Below are 20,988 nucleotides of genomic sequence, written 5' to 3'. Positions count from 1 at the left end.
AGTGTCCTGTTTCTTCAGTTGTTCTCTGACACTCACAACAGGTACCACCTTCTCCCACCCCAGCTGCTCCCTCCACGTGAAGGCTTATGCTCAGGTGACACAAGAAGCCCATCTCACATTTTCAGATGTCCTGCTCACTTCTGAGAGCAGCATGTCCTGTGTTTTTCCTGGCAGTGACAGCCCAAGGCTCCGGGAGCTGCTCTTTTGCTGCAGCCCTGTCCCATAGGTGGCGGTTTTCCACCGGTTCAGAAGGTGGGGGGCTGCACAGCACAGGCTGAAGGCAGAGGAGTGAAGATGGAAGATGCACTGTGGAAAGGGTGACGTATTGAACGTGTTGAAAAGGTACACAAAGGCAGAGGGATCAATTTAGGGAAGAGATGTCTTTGTCTTTTCTCCCCCTTTCCCCTTCCAAACACAAGTTGCCATCCGTATTCTGTTCCATTTTGTTCCCCTGAGGGTTCTTCCGCAAATCGGGATCTGGGTAGAGCTAAGTCCTAGCAGACTGCTTGTCAGGACTGCATACTCGTTCTCCTCACGAGGTTTAATCCACCGCAGACTGAGGTTTCTTCAGCTTTGTTTTCTATTGAGAATGATCAAGCTGGAGGACTTGTGACACTCTTTGCGAACTAGTCTTGTGGGAGCTGTGACTCTTGACTTTTCTGTGCAGAGGTTTTTTTAGTTAAAGATTTCTGCTGGGTAAATCATTTGTGACTGTGTTTATGGTCTGTCTGGCTGTTTATGCTCTCTCTTCTCACCCCGCTGTTTAGAGATACCAAATATCCTTTATGCTAACCATTACTTTTCTGAGCACAGGTAGAGGAATATCTACTTATGACACAGTTTCATCAGTCAGCGTGTTCCTCATATGTGCATCTATCGTATACGTAATGGCAGCTACACTTGAGGTAATCACAGGTGGAAGCATCCTGCCACGAGGACTCAGAGATAAGAAATGCAACATTGCTCCCAAGGACGGGTTAGCACACACAGTTTCTAAAAATCCAGTATTTTCTCCCCTCCAGCACAGGGGTAACGTGAGGTGCTTTCTTTTCAGCTCCTAAAGAGCTGGCAGTTTTCTCTTGGCTTGGAAGGATGTATGGATTTGTCTGTTCCAGGGGTGTTCCATCATTATCAGATGCTGAAGCTTTGAGTGAGTTATGGCCCTGAGGAGAGTGAAATGCAACTATTAATCACTGTAAGTTAAGCCCTGGTAGGATACTCTCCATGGGTATCATCTGCCGTTGCCAGTAGAGCACAGAACTGCTGGTGACCTTGAATGGAGAAAAATAAAGGATAAAGGTTATCTTTATTTCATCTGCACAACAGAAGTTTTGAAAATGGCTTATCATGAAAGTATTAAAGATCTGCTGCACAGAACCCTTGGGCTGAATGATACTGGATTTCCCCACTGGCTGGTGGTCAAAGTGGTACTAGAGGCATCTTAGAGCTAAGCAGTACTGTAGAAGTTGTAACTCGATGCTAGGCTGAAAAGACGCTGATTTTATGTTCCTCTGTGATGTTCGGGCAAAGATTCTAAATATTTGGAGGTGTTTTTCTATGTCTCTTTTTACTAGCAATTATAACATGTGGAAGTACCTCACAGTCACGTTGCAAGTGGAGGGGACTGGACACCAAACAACCTACCTATCTCTGGACATGCCAGCTCTGGCTTTTACCTGGGACTACTTTCTTTTTCTTTTAACACATGACGTGTTCTAGTCTTCCTTTCTCCATGGGGTCTTTGCATTCCCTCCAGTTTCAACCAGTTCTCCTAAGGCTTTTCCCATAAATAAACTGGATACTTGACTTCATGTTTATTGTGGCCTTGGGCAGGTAGCCTGTGGCCACCTGGGCTTTCTCAAGCCCTTCCGTCAACCATTTTATGAGGAGCCATTGGTTATTTAGCTAGTCGCATTGCTAATAACAAACCATCCATCACCCATGGACCTGTACGTTCAATTTGGAAATGAGCTGTGACGTTTTAACTGTGTGGTATGAACCAGCAGGAAGAGGTGGAGTCACCAACTCCTCATCCCCTGAGAAGTCCTTCAGATTGTACATCCAGTGAACTGCTGTGCTGGGGCTCAGTGGAAGAATCCCTGGACAGATGCCTTAGCCTAGGCTGGACTCTGCTGTCTAGAAGATCAGACTAAACGATCATGGCTACCCGTACTGCTCCTAATGTAGGGGCTGTTTCTCAAAGGCAAGAATGTAAAAGCAGTCAAGCTGTCAGTCAAAGCCTTCTGTTGACGTCAGCAGGTTCAATAAAAGCGAGCATCTCTGTGTGCACTAATGCTTCAATGGTGTGCATTAAGGTTTCAATTGCCTCAACTGTTGTGAATGTGAATACTCATTACTTTCACTGGCAATCATGTCACAGCAGTCGTGTGCTGAACGGATCTTCCCGGGTGGGGTCAAAAATAGGTAATTCACAGCCTCATATTGCTGGAGAACTAAGAAGAGCCTTTCTAACTGTCATGGTAGAAGACTGTCAAGCTTTCAGTCAGTGCTTGTCTCCAAGTACCGACCCTCCCCTTAGAGTCCTGAAAGTAAGGCTGATGGGAACAGTGGGCACTGATCATTTCAGAGACTCCTGGTCTAGTGCTGCCAAACCTTAAGCAATGTCCACAGGTGCAGAAAGCATGTGGCAGGATCAAATTATCATTCTTTATTCCCTGGGCAAGCTATTAAGCTACAATCCATTAGGTCTCTCCTATTCTCTCTGGAATCTTTTCAATGTATTTTATTTCAGCAAGATCCAGCTTGCGAGCAGCATTTGTACTTGTGAGTAAACCAAAAAAAGGATATTGCAATGCTTTACACTGGGCTGCCACTGAGAGAGAAAAATGTGAAAATGTCTGCTTCTTGCTTGATGACTGTGGAGATGCTCTGTGCCAGCCAGGCCCTTGGACAGCTGCAGCCAAGGGTGTTTTGAGCACTGCAGACACCTTTGTGCCTTTCAGCCTGCCTTCTGTGCTGTTAGCCCTCATGGAAGAGGTTTGGTCTAGATCTCTTTTTTTGGGTGTATTGTTTCCTGGGATGGTTAGCGATCACCGGAGTCACTCATCAGTGTCCTCCTCTTTGCTATTCTGCTGGTGTTATTGAAGGCGGGTGTCAAGGTCTCAAGTACCACACTGCTGGCAGGACTGTGGTCGAGAGATTCCAGTAGCAGGTTTCTCTTAAGAGATAGTCACAGGCTTAGTGCAGTGGCACGGGTTTAGAGAGCCACAAGCACAGCCTTAAAACACTTCTGCCGATACCCGCTGAAGGGGATGTTAAGGTGTAGCATGCTTGTGGCTGGGTGAACAATCTCAGTAGCCAAAGGCTCCCTAGGACCACCATCCCTGTTCTCTACTCTGATTGAAGCCAAGATGAGGCCAGCTGATACATTTGCATTTTTGCTGTATCGCCTTTTATGGCCATCCTGCCCCGTATACTTCCAGTTCACCTTTAGCTGAATTGTCCTGCACCCATGGTAGAATTTTCTTCCTCCCATTCTTAAAAGTGTGCGCTCCTGATACCAGCCATTGTTAAACTTACGATTGCTGTTTGGGTAAGGGGTTGGTGTTCCAGTCAGGTTTCCTAGCTTGGTCTGCTCGGTCATGCCCTAGTAAAATTCTGTGTGGGCCATTGCTCTACCCAGCCTTAAATCTACTTTAGCCAATGCTAAAATAACACGTTAACACCAAAGAAGCCAACTCCACCTGTATAGGACTGTCTGACAGCGAAGAATGGAGCCGAGTGTTCCTTCAACTCAGGGCGGCTGTCTCTTAGCAGCTTGTCTCTTGCAAAGGATTTCCATTGGAGACTATTCTAGTTAGATCCTTTCAGATATTGGTTAACGCGTTCTGAAGTCCTCAAAGCATTCACCTAAAACTGAACTCCTGTGAAATAATGACCCTTTGCTTTCGTTGTGTGCCTCTTCGAAGAGGTTTATAGGTTCTCGAGGGAGACAAACCTTGTAACCTGAGGAGATTGCTTTGGGATAAAATATTTTGCTAACAGCTTCTCTCTCAAACTGGAAGCAGCACAGAAATTTGTAACTTTGAAAATCTGTCTTTTCACGTGATTACAGATTGCTCTCCTCAGAGGCAAAAAGTAGTGGCCTAGTGTCACACAGCAATGGTGAGCACAGAAAGGAGGACAGCTTTTGTGTGTTTCCTTTGGCATCTTCTACAAGTAGTCCCCAGCAGCAGAGCAAACCCAAGTTTGCTGAGCGGTACCTAAAAGGCCGTTTGTACCGAGAGTGGGCTTTTCTCTCTCGAGGAATCATGAGCGTGTTGGAAAGCAGTAGACAGAAAAATGCTGAACATGAGCAGTTTGAGAAAGAAAAAGCAATGCTATCTCCTAAATCCTCTGTTTGGGACTGTGTGGTAAGTGATCTGTACAGATACACTCCTACAAGATAACCCTTTTTTAGGCTGTACCATATGTTCAGGAGCAGCAATCACATTTGTCTTCGTGCTGGAGGGAGGGTGATTCATTCCATAGCAAGATAAAAAGAATAAAAATCCATATAGTGAATTCAGAAATACATCTGTGAGAGTTCTGGGGCACTCCAGAGAATAAAGAAGCCAGTATCTGCAGACAAACCCAGAGCGCACGTGAGGAAAAAAGACCTAGGGGAGTCCTGCGGCAGGTCACCATATGTTTACACTGTGGAGCGAGAACTGGCACTGGTGGTTACAAAAGCATTTCTGTCCATTCACCTTTTCTGTGGCACTGCAAGATGTTGCCAGCATGGTCATTAAAAACAACTCATTTTCTGAAACACAGTTGGGAAATTTAGTCGTGACAGAATAAATTCTTTTCTGCTGCTGAGGTGTTAAAATCTATTAAGCATTCTTCAATATTTCCTTGAGATGTAATCACCGTGAGTCAGTGCACCCTTCATTAGCTGCACAGCCACCTGAATTAAGACCAGACTCATCTTTGACTCATGGCTTATAGTCAGGCTAACGTGGAAGAGAGAAGCACATGCATCATGGGGAATCATTTGGCTCTGGCTGTAGTTGCTGTTGGCTGAGATAAGTTAATTTTAATCTGCCTATGAGGCACATTAGATAGAGAGTAACTTCTCCAAGTTATGTAAAAGGCAGCGGCACGCAGAAGGTTTCTGCAGTGCCACAGCTCTCTCCACTTCATCCCGGAATGCAGCACTTTCTGACCACCAAATGATGATCCGTGGTGCTGTCATGATAAGGTGAGAATTTCCCAAGTCAGGTCTGAGAAGAAGATTCCCACAGAATCCGCTCATTTTCTGAGTCTATTTGATCCTAAAATCTTATCCAGCAAAACTGTGCAACTTAAGTGGTAAGGTAAGTCTTGGGAGCCAGGTCAAGCTTTAATCAACTGGAGAAGTTGAAAATGAGAAGAAATTCCAGTCTCTTAGTGTTAACTCCATCAAACCTGAACAGACCAGTTATGGCTCCCTGTAATAAAAGGGAGACACCAAATTTGAGTCATATCTGTAAAGTCATTTCATGGGTATCCTTGCTTAAAAGTAGGGTTTGATTCCTTTCCATGTACTTCTGAACCTTCTGTGTCCTTCCCGTGAGTGACAGGTAACACGAGGCAGGCCAGACCTGTATTTGCAAAGTACGTGGCTGGTACCTGGGAGAAGAAAACCCTGCGCGCACTGAACGCTGCTCACACTTTCCTCTTGGCAGTGGGTTTGCTGCCGGGATGCGCAGCCTGGGATTCTGGGCTGCTTGCGTTCAGTTTTTGGGTCACGCCGTTAGCTTGTCAGATGACTCACAGCAGCTTCGCTCCGCTTTCTGCGTCTCTTTTGTAACGCGTGAGGAACTAGTGGGCTGCGTTTTAGTGCACTTTGTTCTGTGGTGCTTGCCTAAGATCCTTTAGCAGAGAAATGTATTTCTAGGTGACAATATCCTGCTACTGTTGGGATCTATCACTGACATCTCCTTTTCTCCCTCCTGGGGTCGTTATAAATTAAAACCCGTGTTCTTAATGGATGGGTTTTACTTGCCTTTTTGGTCCTGTATTTGTCACTCTCCTCACAGCGTGGTCCTGGTCCAGGTGCAGCTTTGAAAGAAGCAGGGTGTCTCTGGTTGCTGAGAAATGCTTTTATCTAATTTTGGTGTCACAAACTGAAAGGATGTACCTGTGTTCTGGCTTTTTGTAGAGCATTCCGAAATTCGATGTCTCCATGTCTTGCTAGCCAATCTAGTCCTTTCCAGCCTGCCTTTTCCTTTGCTCTATATGCAATACCCAGGAAGTGGCAAAATGTCAAACCTCTGATTTAGGAAATGCCATCATTACACATCTGTGCTGCACTTTCCACCCCCCCACCCCACCCCCCAGCAGACAATGCTTTTGACCGTTAGTGATTTTTGCACCCTGTGTTCTCATTCTGCAATTGAAAAAGCCTTTTTTTCCCCCGCAATGTTATTGCAAAAGCCTCCCTGAATCATCCTGGTTCTCTTTACCTTGCGCATGTTAGAAAAGATTTTCTTTCTCTTCTAACTCAGAAACTAAAAGCTTGATGGTTGACACTAGAAGTTTATTATTCAAACTTTCGCGTATTATTTTTCAGTTGACCAGTCAATGACTGGAACACACCTTTCATGGATGGCTTTTACCTCTTCCCAGCTTTAGAAATGGGTTAGTTGTAACCCATTGTTGTGACTCTCTGTACAATAATTCACCGACTTCAGGTATTTTCTGATTAATCTCACGTTTGCTGTCTGGCGTTTTGAAACATCGCTGTGAATTACGGTAGCTTTCTCATTCGACAGTAACAAGAGAGTGGATTTGTTAGTGTGGCTATGCGTTGTTTCCATAAATTCTTCAGCTTCGCGTTTACCAACAGAAATATTGTGTGGGCTTTCAATCACTCTGCTAATGAGCTTGAATATGTTTTGGTTGGATTTGGATTGGTGTGAGGATTTTTTTCCGAGGCTGTATCTCGGATACATTGAGGTGAAAGGTGTTCTGTGTGAAGATGAATAGGTTGGGTGTGACTGTCAAATGTTCCTAGGGTATGCCTACATTCCATTTAAAGATAAAACTCAATTATCAGGGCACTAAATGCCCGCTGCTGTCATGTCCACGTGGAAGAAGTGATAGGATAGATGCAGAGCTCGAAAGCCTAGTTTTGTGTTGTCATACCAACATTAACCAAAATGAGGCTGGCCCAGTGCAGTAGCTTGCACTGGAGAGCTGAACTGGGCACCTTCACTGATTTAGGGCATTATGGGATGGTTCTGGTGGTCTTCATTCACCCAGAAGTGTCTCAGCAGCTCTGCTTGCCTACAGCTCCCTGTTGTTCCCAAGAATCTGGCTGGGAATGGTAGAGAGAGGAGTGTTTCCTCTTCAAGCAGTGGCAAATGGAGGGGAGCAGTTTACGTTGTACCACGGTTCCCCTTCCTCAGCCATGTGCAGTAATGTCCCCCCAAAGCCCTGCACCTGCTGGGTGACTTCAGCACATCCCCAGGGGACACTGTTCAGCAGCCTTTCACATATCACCAGAAATTAATATTCTCTGAGCTTGTAGTTTAATGTTTGGGGTTTTTCCCCTTCCCCTGTCGCATTACCAGTATCTCCCTTGCTCACTATCTCGTGACAGACATATCAGTGGCTTTTGGCTCTGTCTTCTCCTCCTCACCTCTCATCCCACTTTTCCAAGTGAACAGAAAAAAGCATAAGCCAATCGGGAAATAATGAAATGATACGTAGTATGTGTTTCGCTTGACAAGACGTACTCTCTGAAGGGCAGCTGGATGCATGAGTGATGCAGAGATGAGATGCAAAAAGCAGGAAGGGATTTGTGTTTAATAATGTATGTTCCATCTGAAGGCAAAATAATGATTGTATGTCACAAAACCCCCAAAACTAATAAAATGAAAAATACAGGAAATAATTCATGCTGGGTTGAGTTGGTGTTCACTGAACAAGTCTGGCTGCCCCCTGGTATCATCTGACACTTCCTCACGTTGACATGGACTGACAGAAGAATTACAACCTGTTGCTAATACTAGCAACTGTCTTTTTTCTGGTCACCGGAAATACAACTGTCATTTTTTTTGAGATGCAGGTAACAGTAGGTCTCTCTTTTTCACATTCTTAAGACTAAAAAAACTTGAATGGGGTACTAAAAGAGTGTGAGATCTCATGCAGCAACATACCTGGAACTTTCTATTTGTGTTTTGATTCCTGAGGCTTTACGATGATCTGAAGATATATATTAAAGGGATTTTTTTAAAATTTGAAGGGTCAGAAATCAATCTCCATCGTTAGCCTACTAATTTTCAGTAACATTTTAGATGCTACTTTCATTCCATGACTGCAGAAACTGGGCTTTCTGGGATAAAAGCCCAGCAAAACCTGACCCCGGTGTACACCATAAAACTTCCAAGGAAATTGCAGAAGTTGGCAGCGGAGCAGAATGCCAAGTGTGCAGCCCACGTTTATCAATTACTTGTTCTTGCTCCCAGGCAATGCATCAGGTGTGACATTTTCGCTTCAATTTAGATCCCGCTACTCTTCCTCTGATCTTTTTCTGCCCTTTTCTCCAGCCGCCTTAATATCTATCTACCATTTGAACTCTCTCCACTGCCTCGACTCGCTTCACTAGCTTTGTAATTGTCTTGTTTTGCTACGGTTGATTGTGCTCAACCATATAGCGAGTGTTTTCGTGATCTGGGTCCCCATTCAGTGGCTGCCTGGACGACTTCTGTCATTTTGGTGGGAGCCACATGCCTGATCGTGCCCTCCCAGTGACAGCTTTGAACCTGTTTGTCTTCCTGTCATTTTCTGCTGCTCTGACACTGCCAGAACCACTGATGTTCATTATCCTCTTCCCTTCTTGCATTCTCTCTCACTGCCCCCTTCTCTTCTTCCTCTTTCCTTACCTGCCCTCAGTGAAATAACATCTCATTACTACCTCTGTCTGGAAAGAAGCAAGATTTATGTGCCATTGAGCTACATCCACCAGGCTTTAAAGGATGCTTTATGTGGTCACTCTCCAGGCAATGAACTCCAGCCTCTGATTACCTGCTCCTTCTACCTGCTCTTTAGCCAGTCTTTCTCCAGTATGTCACCACTGATCCTTTCCCCCTCCCCTTTCTCTACCATCCTACTTTAATCCCACTGGGAACAAAGGTGGACACTTCACCTGAAAAGTAGGACATTACCAGACCCTTCCACAATAGCTTAAAGGAAGATTATCTGTAATAGTAGTTTTTTTCAGAAATACCTGAGAAACTGGAACAAAGGGGGAAAAACCAAAGATTTTAAAGTAGAGGACAAACTCATTGGTGAAATTCATGAACATTTTTGGGTTGAGCTTGTCACTGAAAAATGAAAGTTGGTCAGATTCTAGTGTTAACCTTTTCTGGGTTGATTTCTAATTCTGAGAGCAGTTGGGTAATATTTCGTACTTGTGTGAATTCAGCTTTGTGTAAGAGGGAGGTTAAGAATAGGCACGTACAGCGGAGTCGATGGCTCCACATGATGGCATTACCACACAGGACAGTTGGAGTGCTAGGTAGCTGCAGTATGATTTCACAGACCGCTTGTTGCGCCAGCCTGTCACCCCTCTTCCTCTTCTCTCTCCATTACCAGCTGCGGTGCCCAGTGACGGTGTCCAGCACTGCTGCTTTGCTGGGGCTTCGTAATTGGTGTAGAGGCCACAGCAGACTGGCAGATGAACGAGGGCCCAGGAACATCCCCGTGACCTCGAGCTCCCTCAGCTCTACTGCTGATCTCTCGGTATGGGTCTAGCCTGCTTTTCCCTGCACGGTTCAGGAGTTAATATTCCAGGGGCTGTTCTTGACACACAGCTTTCTGAAGTCCCTCGGGAAGAAAAGGGGATTTACCAGCAGAGACAGGGACCATCTCTTGTGAGGTGTCTGTCCTGTGACGCTGCACTAGACACAGAATCTCACCGGAGGAGTTTGGGTTGAGCAGCTTAGGCACAGAAAATTCACACCTGAGCAATTATTTTTTTGTTGTTCTTAGACACAAGCATTTAATAAATTAGCATGAGTTTCCACTTTGAACTCATAGCATCCACTTCAAATGGAGAAGGTGTATTGGAACACGGGTCATGTATAGCCCCTGCTAATGCAAACCAAAGGACATGAGAAAAGAAGCTCAGTCCAGCAGGTCGTTATAAAACCGAGCCTTGGGAGTTGCAAGTGCCTTCCCAAAGGAACTGCCGTGGCAACTCCCCGCAAGCTCTGCGATTCGAGCGGTTTCAGGCTAAAACTAGGCGGTATCTCACCCCTCTTGCCACGGAGAAGGGGCAGAATTGCCTGGCCGGTTAGCCTCATCTGTCCTTTCTCCAGTCTGTCTGTTGTGCATAAGCAGGGTTATCCAGCAGTTCGCTCCAGCTGATCCCTGGTGCTACGGAGAAGAAGAGAGCCCGTTGGTATGCTACAGCCTACCGTAGTATCTGCTAATTTCCTTCCATAGCCACAGGCCTCTTTTGAAAGGAGATTGCTGGCGTTATCCCCATTTTGTAAATGAGCAGACTTTCAGTACAGCCAAATGATTTCTGGGGAACCGAGAGTTGCTGATAAAGTAGAGCCTGATAGTGGTGGCAATAATAAAGCAGAGAATAGAACTCAGGTCTCCTCAATTCTCAGCACAGTTCCCTCCCTGCAGGCTGCAGTGCTCGCTTGCAGCTGGGATTAGGAGTGAAGTCTGCAGCAAATCTGCATTTCTAAGTAATTCATTTTCTAATTTTCTTAGTATCACCATGCACTGAAGTGAGTCATTACTAAATTGTTTGCTTTCCGTATGTTGTATCTACAAGGACATAACAAGGACCTATTAGTGGTGGGGGTTGAAAATGAGCCCTGTCCTTCCTTTTTTTTAAGAAGGGTCTCATGGTCTCATTTCGGTGCCTTCACAAAATGAAATGTAAATCTCTGCAGATTGAGGGGAATGTATTGTTTGCAAAAGCCCTGCAAACTTTCATCTCTGCTTCATAGCTCTTCATCACATGTACACTCTCATAGGAGCATCTGTCTGTTGCTGCTCTACTTCAGAGGCTTCAGCCATGCCCTAGTCCTGGCCATAGGCCGCCTCCTCCTCCAGTTAGTGATGCTGGTGTGCCACAGGGTGAGAGAAGAGCACTTTTTTGTTTGGTTTGTTTTTTCATCTCCAATGAACCAGGCTAGAAATTCTTGCTACCTGAAGCCAGTTTGGTGTGTTTAGCTGATGAGCCATGCAGGAGCTCTGCCTAGATACAGCGTTAATGACCTCTCGTAGTTCTGTGGCGAGTCCTAGCTTTTGAGACCCAATGGCAGGACGCAGCGGTTCGTGATTAATGGTCCAAGAGGTACAGAGCAGCCATGAAGACACTCCCCCTGTCCCGCAGCAAACCAAAGATTGAAGTGGCATCTTCCAGCTACTCGTGTTGGGGACAATCAAAGACTCATCAATATCTGAGAGTGAAAATGTGTCTGCATCGATTTTAGGTGTGGGGAACGTTACGAGGTGCCATCCATCATAGCTGACTGGCAGCATGTTTGGGGAGGGTGGGCGAAAGCAGGGAGGAATGCCAAAGTACTCTTACAATTTGGCAGCTTCATGAAAACAAGATCGTCTTCCCTGCACACTAGAAAACCGAGCCTGAGATTAATTATTTAGCTCCTAGTACTCTTGAACCTGGTGCTTATTCCTATGCTCAGCTCTTCTTTAACAATAACGTTCATTTGAATTTTTTACAAGAACTTTTGAAGTTTATTTTTGGAAACATCCAAAATTCTTCATTTTAGATGTATATGGAGAGCTGATTGCTTTTTCCATAATTGGGATTGCAACTGTGGTGTTTTATAAAGCTATTATTAGTCCCAGTATGTGTAAATGCTGTTGTTTGCTGTTCACCTGGAGAGAATATAGAAGTGTCACCAGTGCGGAGCGAAGGGGACCACTCTTAAGAGGTAGCGCTATAGCTCTGCTCTCTGAGTTGTAACCCAAGGGCTGGCTACCCCTGCTACCAGGGCTCCTTGTTTGTAAGGAGGTGTCGCAGTGACATAGTTTCTGAATTACTTATGCACTGCCGAATCTTTTAAGCATGTGACTGGGAGTGATGGTGGAAAATGGCATGTGGCACTAGGTGATACAGAAGGAGATAGGAAGCAGTTGGTGAGACTGTTCCAAGAGAAGACCAACAGTATTCTGACATTCCATATATCATCCTTGGCATGTGTATATGCAATTACTTGCATAGTTCAGCAGAGAGCAGGCACTGCGCTGGCCAGGGGTGTGCAGTTCTCAGAGCCACTGAGAGAGGAGAACAGTTGGAATATCTTGAGACCAACCATCCTACCTATTAGAAACTATTTTAGCATCTGTACCTGAAGTGTTGCAGGAGGGCTGTGTTATGACCTCTCGGCTCGTTCTGAGTAGCTCCTCTATGTCTGCGCAGAAGATCTCCATTAGGATGATAAATGTGCCGAGGATCTCAAGCGTAACACTGAGCAAACCTGCCAGGAGGTGTTGGTACTCCAGCTCTCACCGATACTTCTTTTCCTTACAGAACTTTTTTTGTCTGCTTGCTTTTTAAAAAGGAGCCCCATCCCTGCCTGCGGCCGTGCTGATGGGTGGTGTACGTGGTGTGAATGCGTCTAGGAAAGGTGATCAGGAGCTCCTCTCTGCAGCGCCTTGAGGTGGCTGCTCCGCTCGGCAGCCTGTGCTCTCCTGCTGTAGAGCTGCCCTGGCTGTGAGCTGCCAGGGGGTCCCCGGCTGGGGAAGCCTGGCACTCACACGAGGAGAGTCCCTTTTCCTCTGGCCAGGCTGTTCTGTCCCAGTTGGTGCGGTGTGAGTGCCTGCAGGGCTCCGTACTGCTGCTGCCGAAGACCTGCAGCTCTGTGCCGGGACGGGCCCGCTTTGAGGACAGCGTTTTTCCTCTTACTCAAGCCTGTGACGTGGAAGTAAAGAGAAACAGGCAGGGGGTATCTCTTTTGGCTACCCACCAGGCACTGAATCTGGAATTTTCTGCTGTATTCCACTAACGTGCTGCAGTTGTCACCAGTCTGAAGTGGAGGTGGACCATGTTCGTTCCCATCCGCTGGTTTTGAATGCTGGTGATGCTCTAATATTGCAGGAAGTCAAATGACTGCTTCAGTTTTGTGGCAGCAAAGAGTAATATCCATAAATGACCAAGCCTGAGCACAGCTTGGCCTAGCTATTGGGTTTTTGAAAATGGATTTGTATTTGAGGAGAACTTCTTATTTTAAAGAAACCTTCTTGTTTCCATCTTCCTACCTCTCCTCACACTTCCACGGCCCATACTGCCAATCCCAGTATTTCTTTTACACTCACACAGGGAAGGTGGTTGCAGGGAGACGTTTCTGGCAAAGAAGATGATAGCTGCATTTCGGGGAGATATTTTCCCCCGTGGGGAGTAGGAGGATGGGGAAAGTAGGTGGGAGAGAGCAGAAAGAGAGAGAAGTGCCTTGCCTTCTCAGGGCATGAGAAAACTAAATGTAGCCCCTGGTTGTCACACTGTAAGCAACTCGCCGATGTGAGACAGGGAACGTTCGGGCACCCGTGAGGTGATGTGACAACAGGTTCAGACTCAGCGAGCACAAAGGTCATTTGCACACTCAGAAACAACTGCTCTGTGTAGGCACGTACTTGTAGTCTGAGTTATTTGTTCAAGTTTGAGTGTATCTGAGATTAGGACAGGTGCAAGGGAGGAGAAAAACAGCCCCAGAGTAGTCTGGTCTGGTTTTTCTTATTCATGTTGGAGAGATGGCCCTCAAAACTTGTGCGTTACTAAATGCTGGGCTGTTGGTCCCACAGGAGCTGGGAAGCTTGAATGCTTGTTTGAATTTTCTGGCTCTGGCTCCTCCCTGCCAGTACCCAGAACTGTAACCACCACGCCGTTCATATGTCTCGTCTCTTTTCCATTTGTGTCAAGAGTAACCAATTTTCTTCTCTCTTTCTTCTTGTTTCTAAAGGATGATTCCAGCTACAAACAAAGCCTTTGTTGTGACCAACCTTGTTTCTGGAACAGGCTATGATCTCTGTGTCCTGGCAATGTGGGATGACACAGCCACAACCCTTACTGCCACCAATATTGTGGGATGTGCCCAGTTCTTCACCAAAGAAGACTACCCTCAGTGCCAGTCGATGCACAGTCAGTTCCTGGGTGGGACCATGATTCTGATCATTGGAGGCATCATTGTGGCCACTCTGCTGGTATTCATCGTGATACTCATGGTCCGCTATAAGGTCTGCAACAATTCGCAGGGGAAGATGTCCAATGTCAGCAATGTCTACTCACAGACAAATGGAGCACAACCAGTTCAGAATGGGGTCTTGCCCCAAGTCAACCCCAAAGTGGTGGTGAGAAATGAACTTATGGAGTTTAACTGTCAATCTGTGCGGAGCAGCATCTCCTCTTCCTCCAGCTCTGCGAATAGCCGTGACTGTGATGGCTACAGCCTCCAAAGCGAACAGGGCACATTGTCCAGTAAATGGAGGCCTCCTTCCAGGTCAAAACATAATATTGACCGGCTAATGGGAGCTTTTGCCTCCCTGGAACTGAAATGCCAGAAAAAGGAGGAGATGACAGACTCCAGAACTTCCACAGTGGCCCGCCACTCGGACAAAGAGCCACTGCTGGGCCAGCCAGAGTCCAGATTTCGCAGCCTCCTCACATTGCCTCTGGAGGGCAAAACTAAACGTAGCCATTCTTTTGACATGGGGGACTTCGCCACGTCGCAGTGCTGCACCTACCCAAAAAGGATAACGAACATTTGGACAAAGAGGAGCCTCTCGGTGAACGGCATGCTTTTGCAGTGTGATGACAATGACCTAACGGGGGCGAAAGGGACTTTTGGGAGCTCAGAGTGGGTGATGGAAAGCACAGTGTAAATACCAGTGTCTCCCCACTCCTCTCCTCCCCTCGTGTGACACAGCGTGGTGTGCCGCAGGGCCGTGCGTTTGGAAAGGGAGGGGAGGAGCCGTTTTCAGTTGTTTTGGCCAAAAAGATAGGGAAACAAAGAAGTAACGGGGGTGCTAAAAGAGGAAGAAGGTCCTGACATGTGAATAGACACGTATGGCACCTTCCTTCTCTGGCCCCAGCTAAACCATGCGTGAATGTTTCAAGGAATGTGCTAGTTGTATTTGACACTGCTTTCCAGAAGCTGCTTCGACTCTTGGTGAACCATCACACAAGATTAAACGAGAAGGATGAAAAGGGGTTTAACAGCACAAACTTAATTTTACAGGTGGTTTGTTTTTTTAAAGGGCGCCTCTTTTTAACCCCAGAAGTCCACTTCTGTGGGCGCTCTAGGGTGCGTCTGGTTGTCATTGCAAGTGACTTTCTCACGAGGTGCAGGCAGGGCATCCAGAGGGACAGATCAGGGCACATGGTTCAGTATAATCTCATGGTGTTAACCGTGGTGACATCCGGGAAAACAAACCTTTTTGTTAAGAGGGCTTTTGGTTGGAGTTTAATGATTTCTGTTCTGTTTTGCCTTGTTGCTGCTTTTAAGTTGATTTACCCCCCAGCAGGAAGTATGTTTTCATGTATGTGTCGGTTTTGTTTTCAGACTCATCAAATCCCCCAGACGAAAAGGAGAATGTGAACAAAGGTCAATGTCTGTATAACCCACCTCCAACACCACCCCTTTCTGTCCAAGGAAAAGTTAAATCTAGGGGCTAATAAATTTTTTAAAAAGCATCCTCTTCCTCCATCTTTCTCATAGTCTCTGCCTGACAGTGCTCAAGGCAGATTGCGGCAGCTTGTGATATCTGTGGGGGTGTTGCTATCAAAGAGGGGAGAAATAGTAATCAGGATTTCCTATCAAAGGATAAAGAAGGGGGAAATAACAGTAGCTCCTGTGAACTCTGAACACCAAGAATACCTGGGGCTCCTGGCAAAGGTCACGCTGTTCAGCTGGCAAAGAAAACACTGACTTTCGCCCGGTTGTGACAAAAGCTCTTTGTACAGCCAGGGTGACATGGCTTTGCTGTACCAGTAGCATCACAGGAGATGTCAGGTTTTGTGTGTTTGGAGGGTTTGAGCCACGTAAGGCTCAAATTTTTGAGGTCAATTAGCCACGTAAACTGTGTTAAACTTGGGTGTCTCAGAGCAGGGGTCTCCCCTGTGCCCCCTGTGGCAGCCCTTCCCCAGCCCCACTGTGCTCCAGCCCCCATCCCTCGCCCTCGCTGCAGTACTGGCCCACTAAGAACAGGAGCTCTTTAGGGGTTGTACACCGATTCTCCAGTTCGGTTTTGGGGAGCATTGCTGTGGTTGGGGAGATGCACATGGCCCACCCCGCTGACATCGTTGCCCTCAACACCTTGACTGGGATTTCCACCGTTCTAGTGGCTACTACAACTGTCTTCTCATTTGTCTGTTTATTTGTTGGCTCCCAGTGACCAGCTGCTGGGAACCATTCTGAAGTTGCACATTGTTACTATGATTTTGTAAAAGACGTATGGAGAAAGGGTGCAAGGCACAGAGAAAAGAACATGTGAAAAAGCTCTATGTATATTTTTTTTAAAGGTACAGAGATATATTGTGACATGACTGTGTACTTGATCTTGTATTCGTCACGTTTCCTACCTGGAGTTTTAGAAAATGACATCCCTGTAATGAGAATATTTTTCCTTTATTTTTTTTTTTTTGCTACAAAATGTACAGTAAAAAACATTCTTGGAGAAAAGTACCCACCCTTCATTTATTTGCTGGTCTGTGGTCTGCTTTGAAACCTGAGTAAGGAGCAGTAATTATTTTCTAAATTATCTTGGAAATTGAGATGTTTGCTTTCCCTTTCCCGCAAACCACCTTTGTCTTCAGGAGATTAGGCATGGGGTAGGAATCCAGAAGCGCGTGCCTTTCGGGAATGCAGAGAAAGAGATCTTCTAACAAGGCATTTGGCCACTTCTGCTGTGGTTATCTTTACACACATCTGTATCACTCGTGTGTTTTAAGCCCCAATTCAAAAGCTGCAGCAATAAGAGGAAACCTTTTTTAGGCCTCGGCCCTGATCCTGTAGCTTTTTGCTCAGATGATTGTTCTCTGACAACACTCAGAAGAGATCCAGTCAAACTGTTTGCAACATCTTCCAAAGTCTCTGGTCTTCCCATGCTTTCCAAGAGGAAAGACACTTCCAGTGCCAGAATCCACCTCATCCGGCTGTCCTGATGGCATCATCTTATTAACCATTACTGGCGTTCATGTGGTACTGGAGACTCTTAAAAGACGTTCGTGTAGTTGTTTTATTTTCCTTGTTATGCTGGGGTGCAGTTGGACTTTTTTATTACCTTGCTGCTTCGCTTTGAACATGACGTGTGGGTTGGTTTTAAATTAGCCGCGGAGTTCTTCATCGGTAGCAGCAGCGTATGCAGCTGTGAATTTTCAAAAGCAATATTCTACGCTCTTTTCTTTATTAAAAAGGAGAACATTTCTCTCACTTTCTCATACAAGATTAGAGGAAGTAAGCCAACAGATGCTCTTCTAAAGTAATGGGTAGTTGCTAAAGAACCCAGGTAATAAAGTCCATGATCTAACAGCTGCATTTATTACTGTTAATCATTATTTTAATTCATTTAGCTTTAATGAGTAGGCTCAATCCACACCAGCAAATTTACAAATACTAGGTAAATTAAAACAAATTAAATGAGAGCCCAGCAATTACCTTTGGTGCTCCCAGCATTTGGTGGGGAGAGGACTCCAGGACTCGTAGGCGATGCGGGGAGCCCCAGCGCGTGTCAGCGAGGGGCCAGCCCTGAGGGAGGGAAGGATTGAGCCCAGCATGGTGGTGCCAGGGCTGGGGCAGCTTCTGGGTTGTGACCATCCTTCAGGTGCTACCAGCTACTGCCCTGCTTGCACAGCCGGCCAGGCAGACTTCTGAAAGGATTCTGTGGCTTCCCCTTTACAACTCTGAGAACTGCTGATGACAGCTCTGGGTTCTGGATTCCATCCTGAATCCATGCGCTGATTGCTAATGCCAAGCGTGACCCCAGGGTCCTCCATGCACACTCTGACCAGTCTCTGCCCTGCCTTTGTCTTGCCTCTGTTTCCACGTGTCACCTCACTCAGCATCTCTGGATTTGATTGTTTTTCTGTAGTGCTGCTGCACGGTAGGGGATTCTTCCTTGCTCCACTTCTGAGCACAACTGCGAGTCAGTAGCTGGTGAGATGATAGATAGGTATCTGCTTCCCCAGCTGTAATAAATATTTTCAGGCATCACTGAGGAGCTGAGCTGGCTCCAATTGCCTAGTCCTCTTGTCTCACAGCCCTACACTGAGAAACTCATAGAGGCTGCAGGTAACAGTGCTGGCTCACAGCTTAACCTGTGGTAGTGTGACGTGCAGCTGCACCAGCTGTGCCTCAGATGCAGTGTCAGGTAGAGCAGATAATGAGGAGGACAACAGATCAACAAGAGCCTTCTGGAGGAGCAGCCTGGGAAATTAAAGGTGCTACAGAATTTAAAGCGAAGCCAGTGGGAATAATTAAAGACAACTGCATATGAGTATGTAACCCCTGCAAGTTCATTTTTTGACATGTTTTATAACAGTGGAATAAGCCTTTTTCCTAAAAAATATGTGCCATTTACTTGAAAGAACAGGATCTACTTCCACTGTGAAACTCTGCACGTAGTCCTGCTAAAAAAACCCTAACCCATATCCCCAGAATATCATCCCGGAGACTATTAAACAAGATGACAAAATGGAAATTTCTGAAATTAGTGATGATGTGGATTTATCTGATGTCTGCTAGGAACCAAATGGTTGAACAAAATGAAAATAAAAGAGAGAGCGTGTAAGTGCGCATGTACACGTGCAGAGCAGAGCAGACCATACTATCTGCTGGTGATTTATAACCTCTTTACAGACTTCATGAACTGGAATACATTTCTGGATCCAAATGTCTTCGGAGCTTGCCAGCTCTAGAGAACAGCAGCTGATTTGCTCTGCCCTTACCCTCAGCCCAGCTCTCAGTTGCAGTTTGGGTTGATGCACTTGTGAAGCAATGCACAACAGCCAAGCAGTGGACAGTGCCTCTGCCCCACAGGATGCAGGGCTGAAAAGGTGTAGCTTTTCCTTTGCTAGACCTGTCTGTACCCCACAGTGAGGGAGTGATCCGCTCCGGAAACAGAGAGAAGAGTATTCCAGAAGGCTCTGCCTGTTTCATTCGCACTCTTCTGCAATGACAGGTGGCCAGAAAGCGCCCTTGGAGGTCTCTGAGCAGGTGCAGTAACTGCAGCAGCGGTTTAAGCGGTTTCTAACCCGGGTGCCAAGGAGTAATTCCACCTGAAAACCAAGAAAATGTTTGTCTTTGAATAGCTCAAGTGTCCTATCCATTTGCAATGCTTTGTACCCACTAGCCCATGGGTAACGCAGAGCACACCGTATGGTGCAGGCAGCACCCCCTTCTACTCTCTGCAGCCTCTATCTCCAGAACCTTTTCTCAGTGAGTCTCTCCTCTCTGTGTGCAGTGTTTGCAGTTCGATACTTGGGCAATTCTGGATGTGTAATAACATCCTGGATGTGGGATTAACACGTGATGTTATTAACATCTTACATGTTTCGCCTTTGAAGTCCCCTAAACATGACGAGGGGATCCCTCTGAAAACGTTGAATGAGGTTTGGGTTTAGGCTGTGAGCCAGATGAAACCTAAACCAAAGAGTGCCTTGGAACTCCTCCTTGCGCTACAGGAATTTTATGTTCTGCGATATGTTTTCCTTGTCCTAATTAATTACTCCTGAATCCCCAAAGGTACAGCATTCCCTAGCATCAGCTGTCAAAAGGCCCTGCTATACGAACAGTGCCAGATGCTTGTTCCCAGCATTATGCTCCCAACAGATGGTCAATGCCCGAGACATAAACATGTATCCAGATATAGATCTATCAGCAAGGGCGTGAACACGCACACATGGACGTGTTGTGCTCTTCAACTGTGTGGCTAAACTGGAATTTCCTAGTTTGGTAATAACAACTACGTTTTACCCTGTGGTGTCATGAGGCTTGAACAGAAATCCAGAGCGTGGATGTGTTAACCTTCCTCCCTTTGAACATGACTCAGAGATGTGAAACTTCAAATAGTGAGGCTCGTAAATCTGACGTACAATAGTCAGAAAACTGGCACTCCTGGGTCAGATGTGATCCAAGGGTTGATGCAGCAGGGAGGTGTGTGCGGGTTGCTGGTGGAACTGGTGTCACGCACAAAGGCTGGGCCTGGTGAAGCGGGATCCCCAGGAGGGGGTTGCTGCACAGGTCACAGCACGCCAGGAGCCATGGCGATGTAGGGACATGTTCGACCCGGCTAGGCCCGTAAATCATCCTTACCCCAAGAGCCTGTGAAAAGTGCTCAACACTAGTTACTACAATAGTCACTTCAGGAAAACCTCAGAGAGCTCTGTCCCAAAGCCCGGTGGGCTGGGACTCCTTGTCCTATTCTCCATGAAGAAGCCAAGAATTTCTTCAAAAATTCACACCCAACAATTGAAGCACAACTTGGAACTAAAGCTGAGACGAGAACAAGCTCTGAATGACTCCTCCTGCTTTGGAGTTTCTGCCTCTGAGCCTGTCAGGCCTGACTTAAAAAAAAAAGACAGTCCCTGTCATCTGAGTCTGGATTGCTGGAGGAGACTGGAAATGGACAGGTGAGTATTTAGTCACCAGAGATGGCGAGAGCAATCCTCGTTCGAAAGAAGGCCAGATTTAAGGTCCCTAGATTTAAGTCAGTAGAAGATAGTATCTTATCTGCTTTCCTGTTTAACATGAGCTGTAAGATGGTATTTTTCCATTGAAGAAACCCTGGCGGACCTTTAAACTCGGGTTGCAGGGCCAGTGCAAAGCTGGGTGTTATGCATGAAAGTGCCAACATTCCTGGGGCCGTTAGTACAAATGCTTGTAACAGCTGCCAGAGCAACTTGGCTCGCTGTGCGGTCTGGCTGCTGCACGAACACGTCCCAAACAACTGCCCAGGCTGGAACGGTTGAAATGCCACTGCCCGTAACAGCCGAGCCGTGGCTAATGGCTAAAGGTT

At 46.3% G+C, this 20,988-nt stretch overlaps 1 protein-coding gene across 1 annotated transcript in view; it reads left to right on the top strand.

Moving 5' to 3' along the window:
- Positions 1–14,856, top strand: part of LRFN2 (leucine rich repeat and fibronectin type III domain containing 2) — a 27,968-nt gene extending 13,112 nt beyond the window's left edge. The window contains exon 3 of the mRNA XM_010146070.1: positions 13,938–14,856. Coding sequence (XP_010144372.1) covers positions 13,938–14,856 — 919 coding nt within the window. The remainder of the gene's footprint in view (positions 1–13,937) is intronic.
- The last annotated feature ends 6,132 nt before the right edge of the window (positions 14,857–20,988 follow it).

Source organism: Buceros rhinoceros, unplaced genomic scaffold (genome assembly GCF_000710305.1).
Source record: "Buceros rhinoceros silvestris isolate BGI_N320 unplaced genomic scaffold, ASM71030v1 scaffold4112, whole genome shotgun sequence".
Taxonomy (NCBI): domain Eukaryota; kingdom Metazoa; phylum Chordata; class Aves; order Bucerotiformes; family Bucerotidae; genus Buceros; species Buceros rhinoceros.
This window is presented reverse-complemented; position numbering and strand designations above follow the sequence as displayed.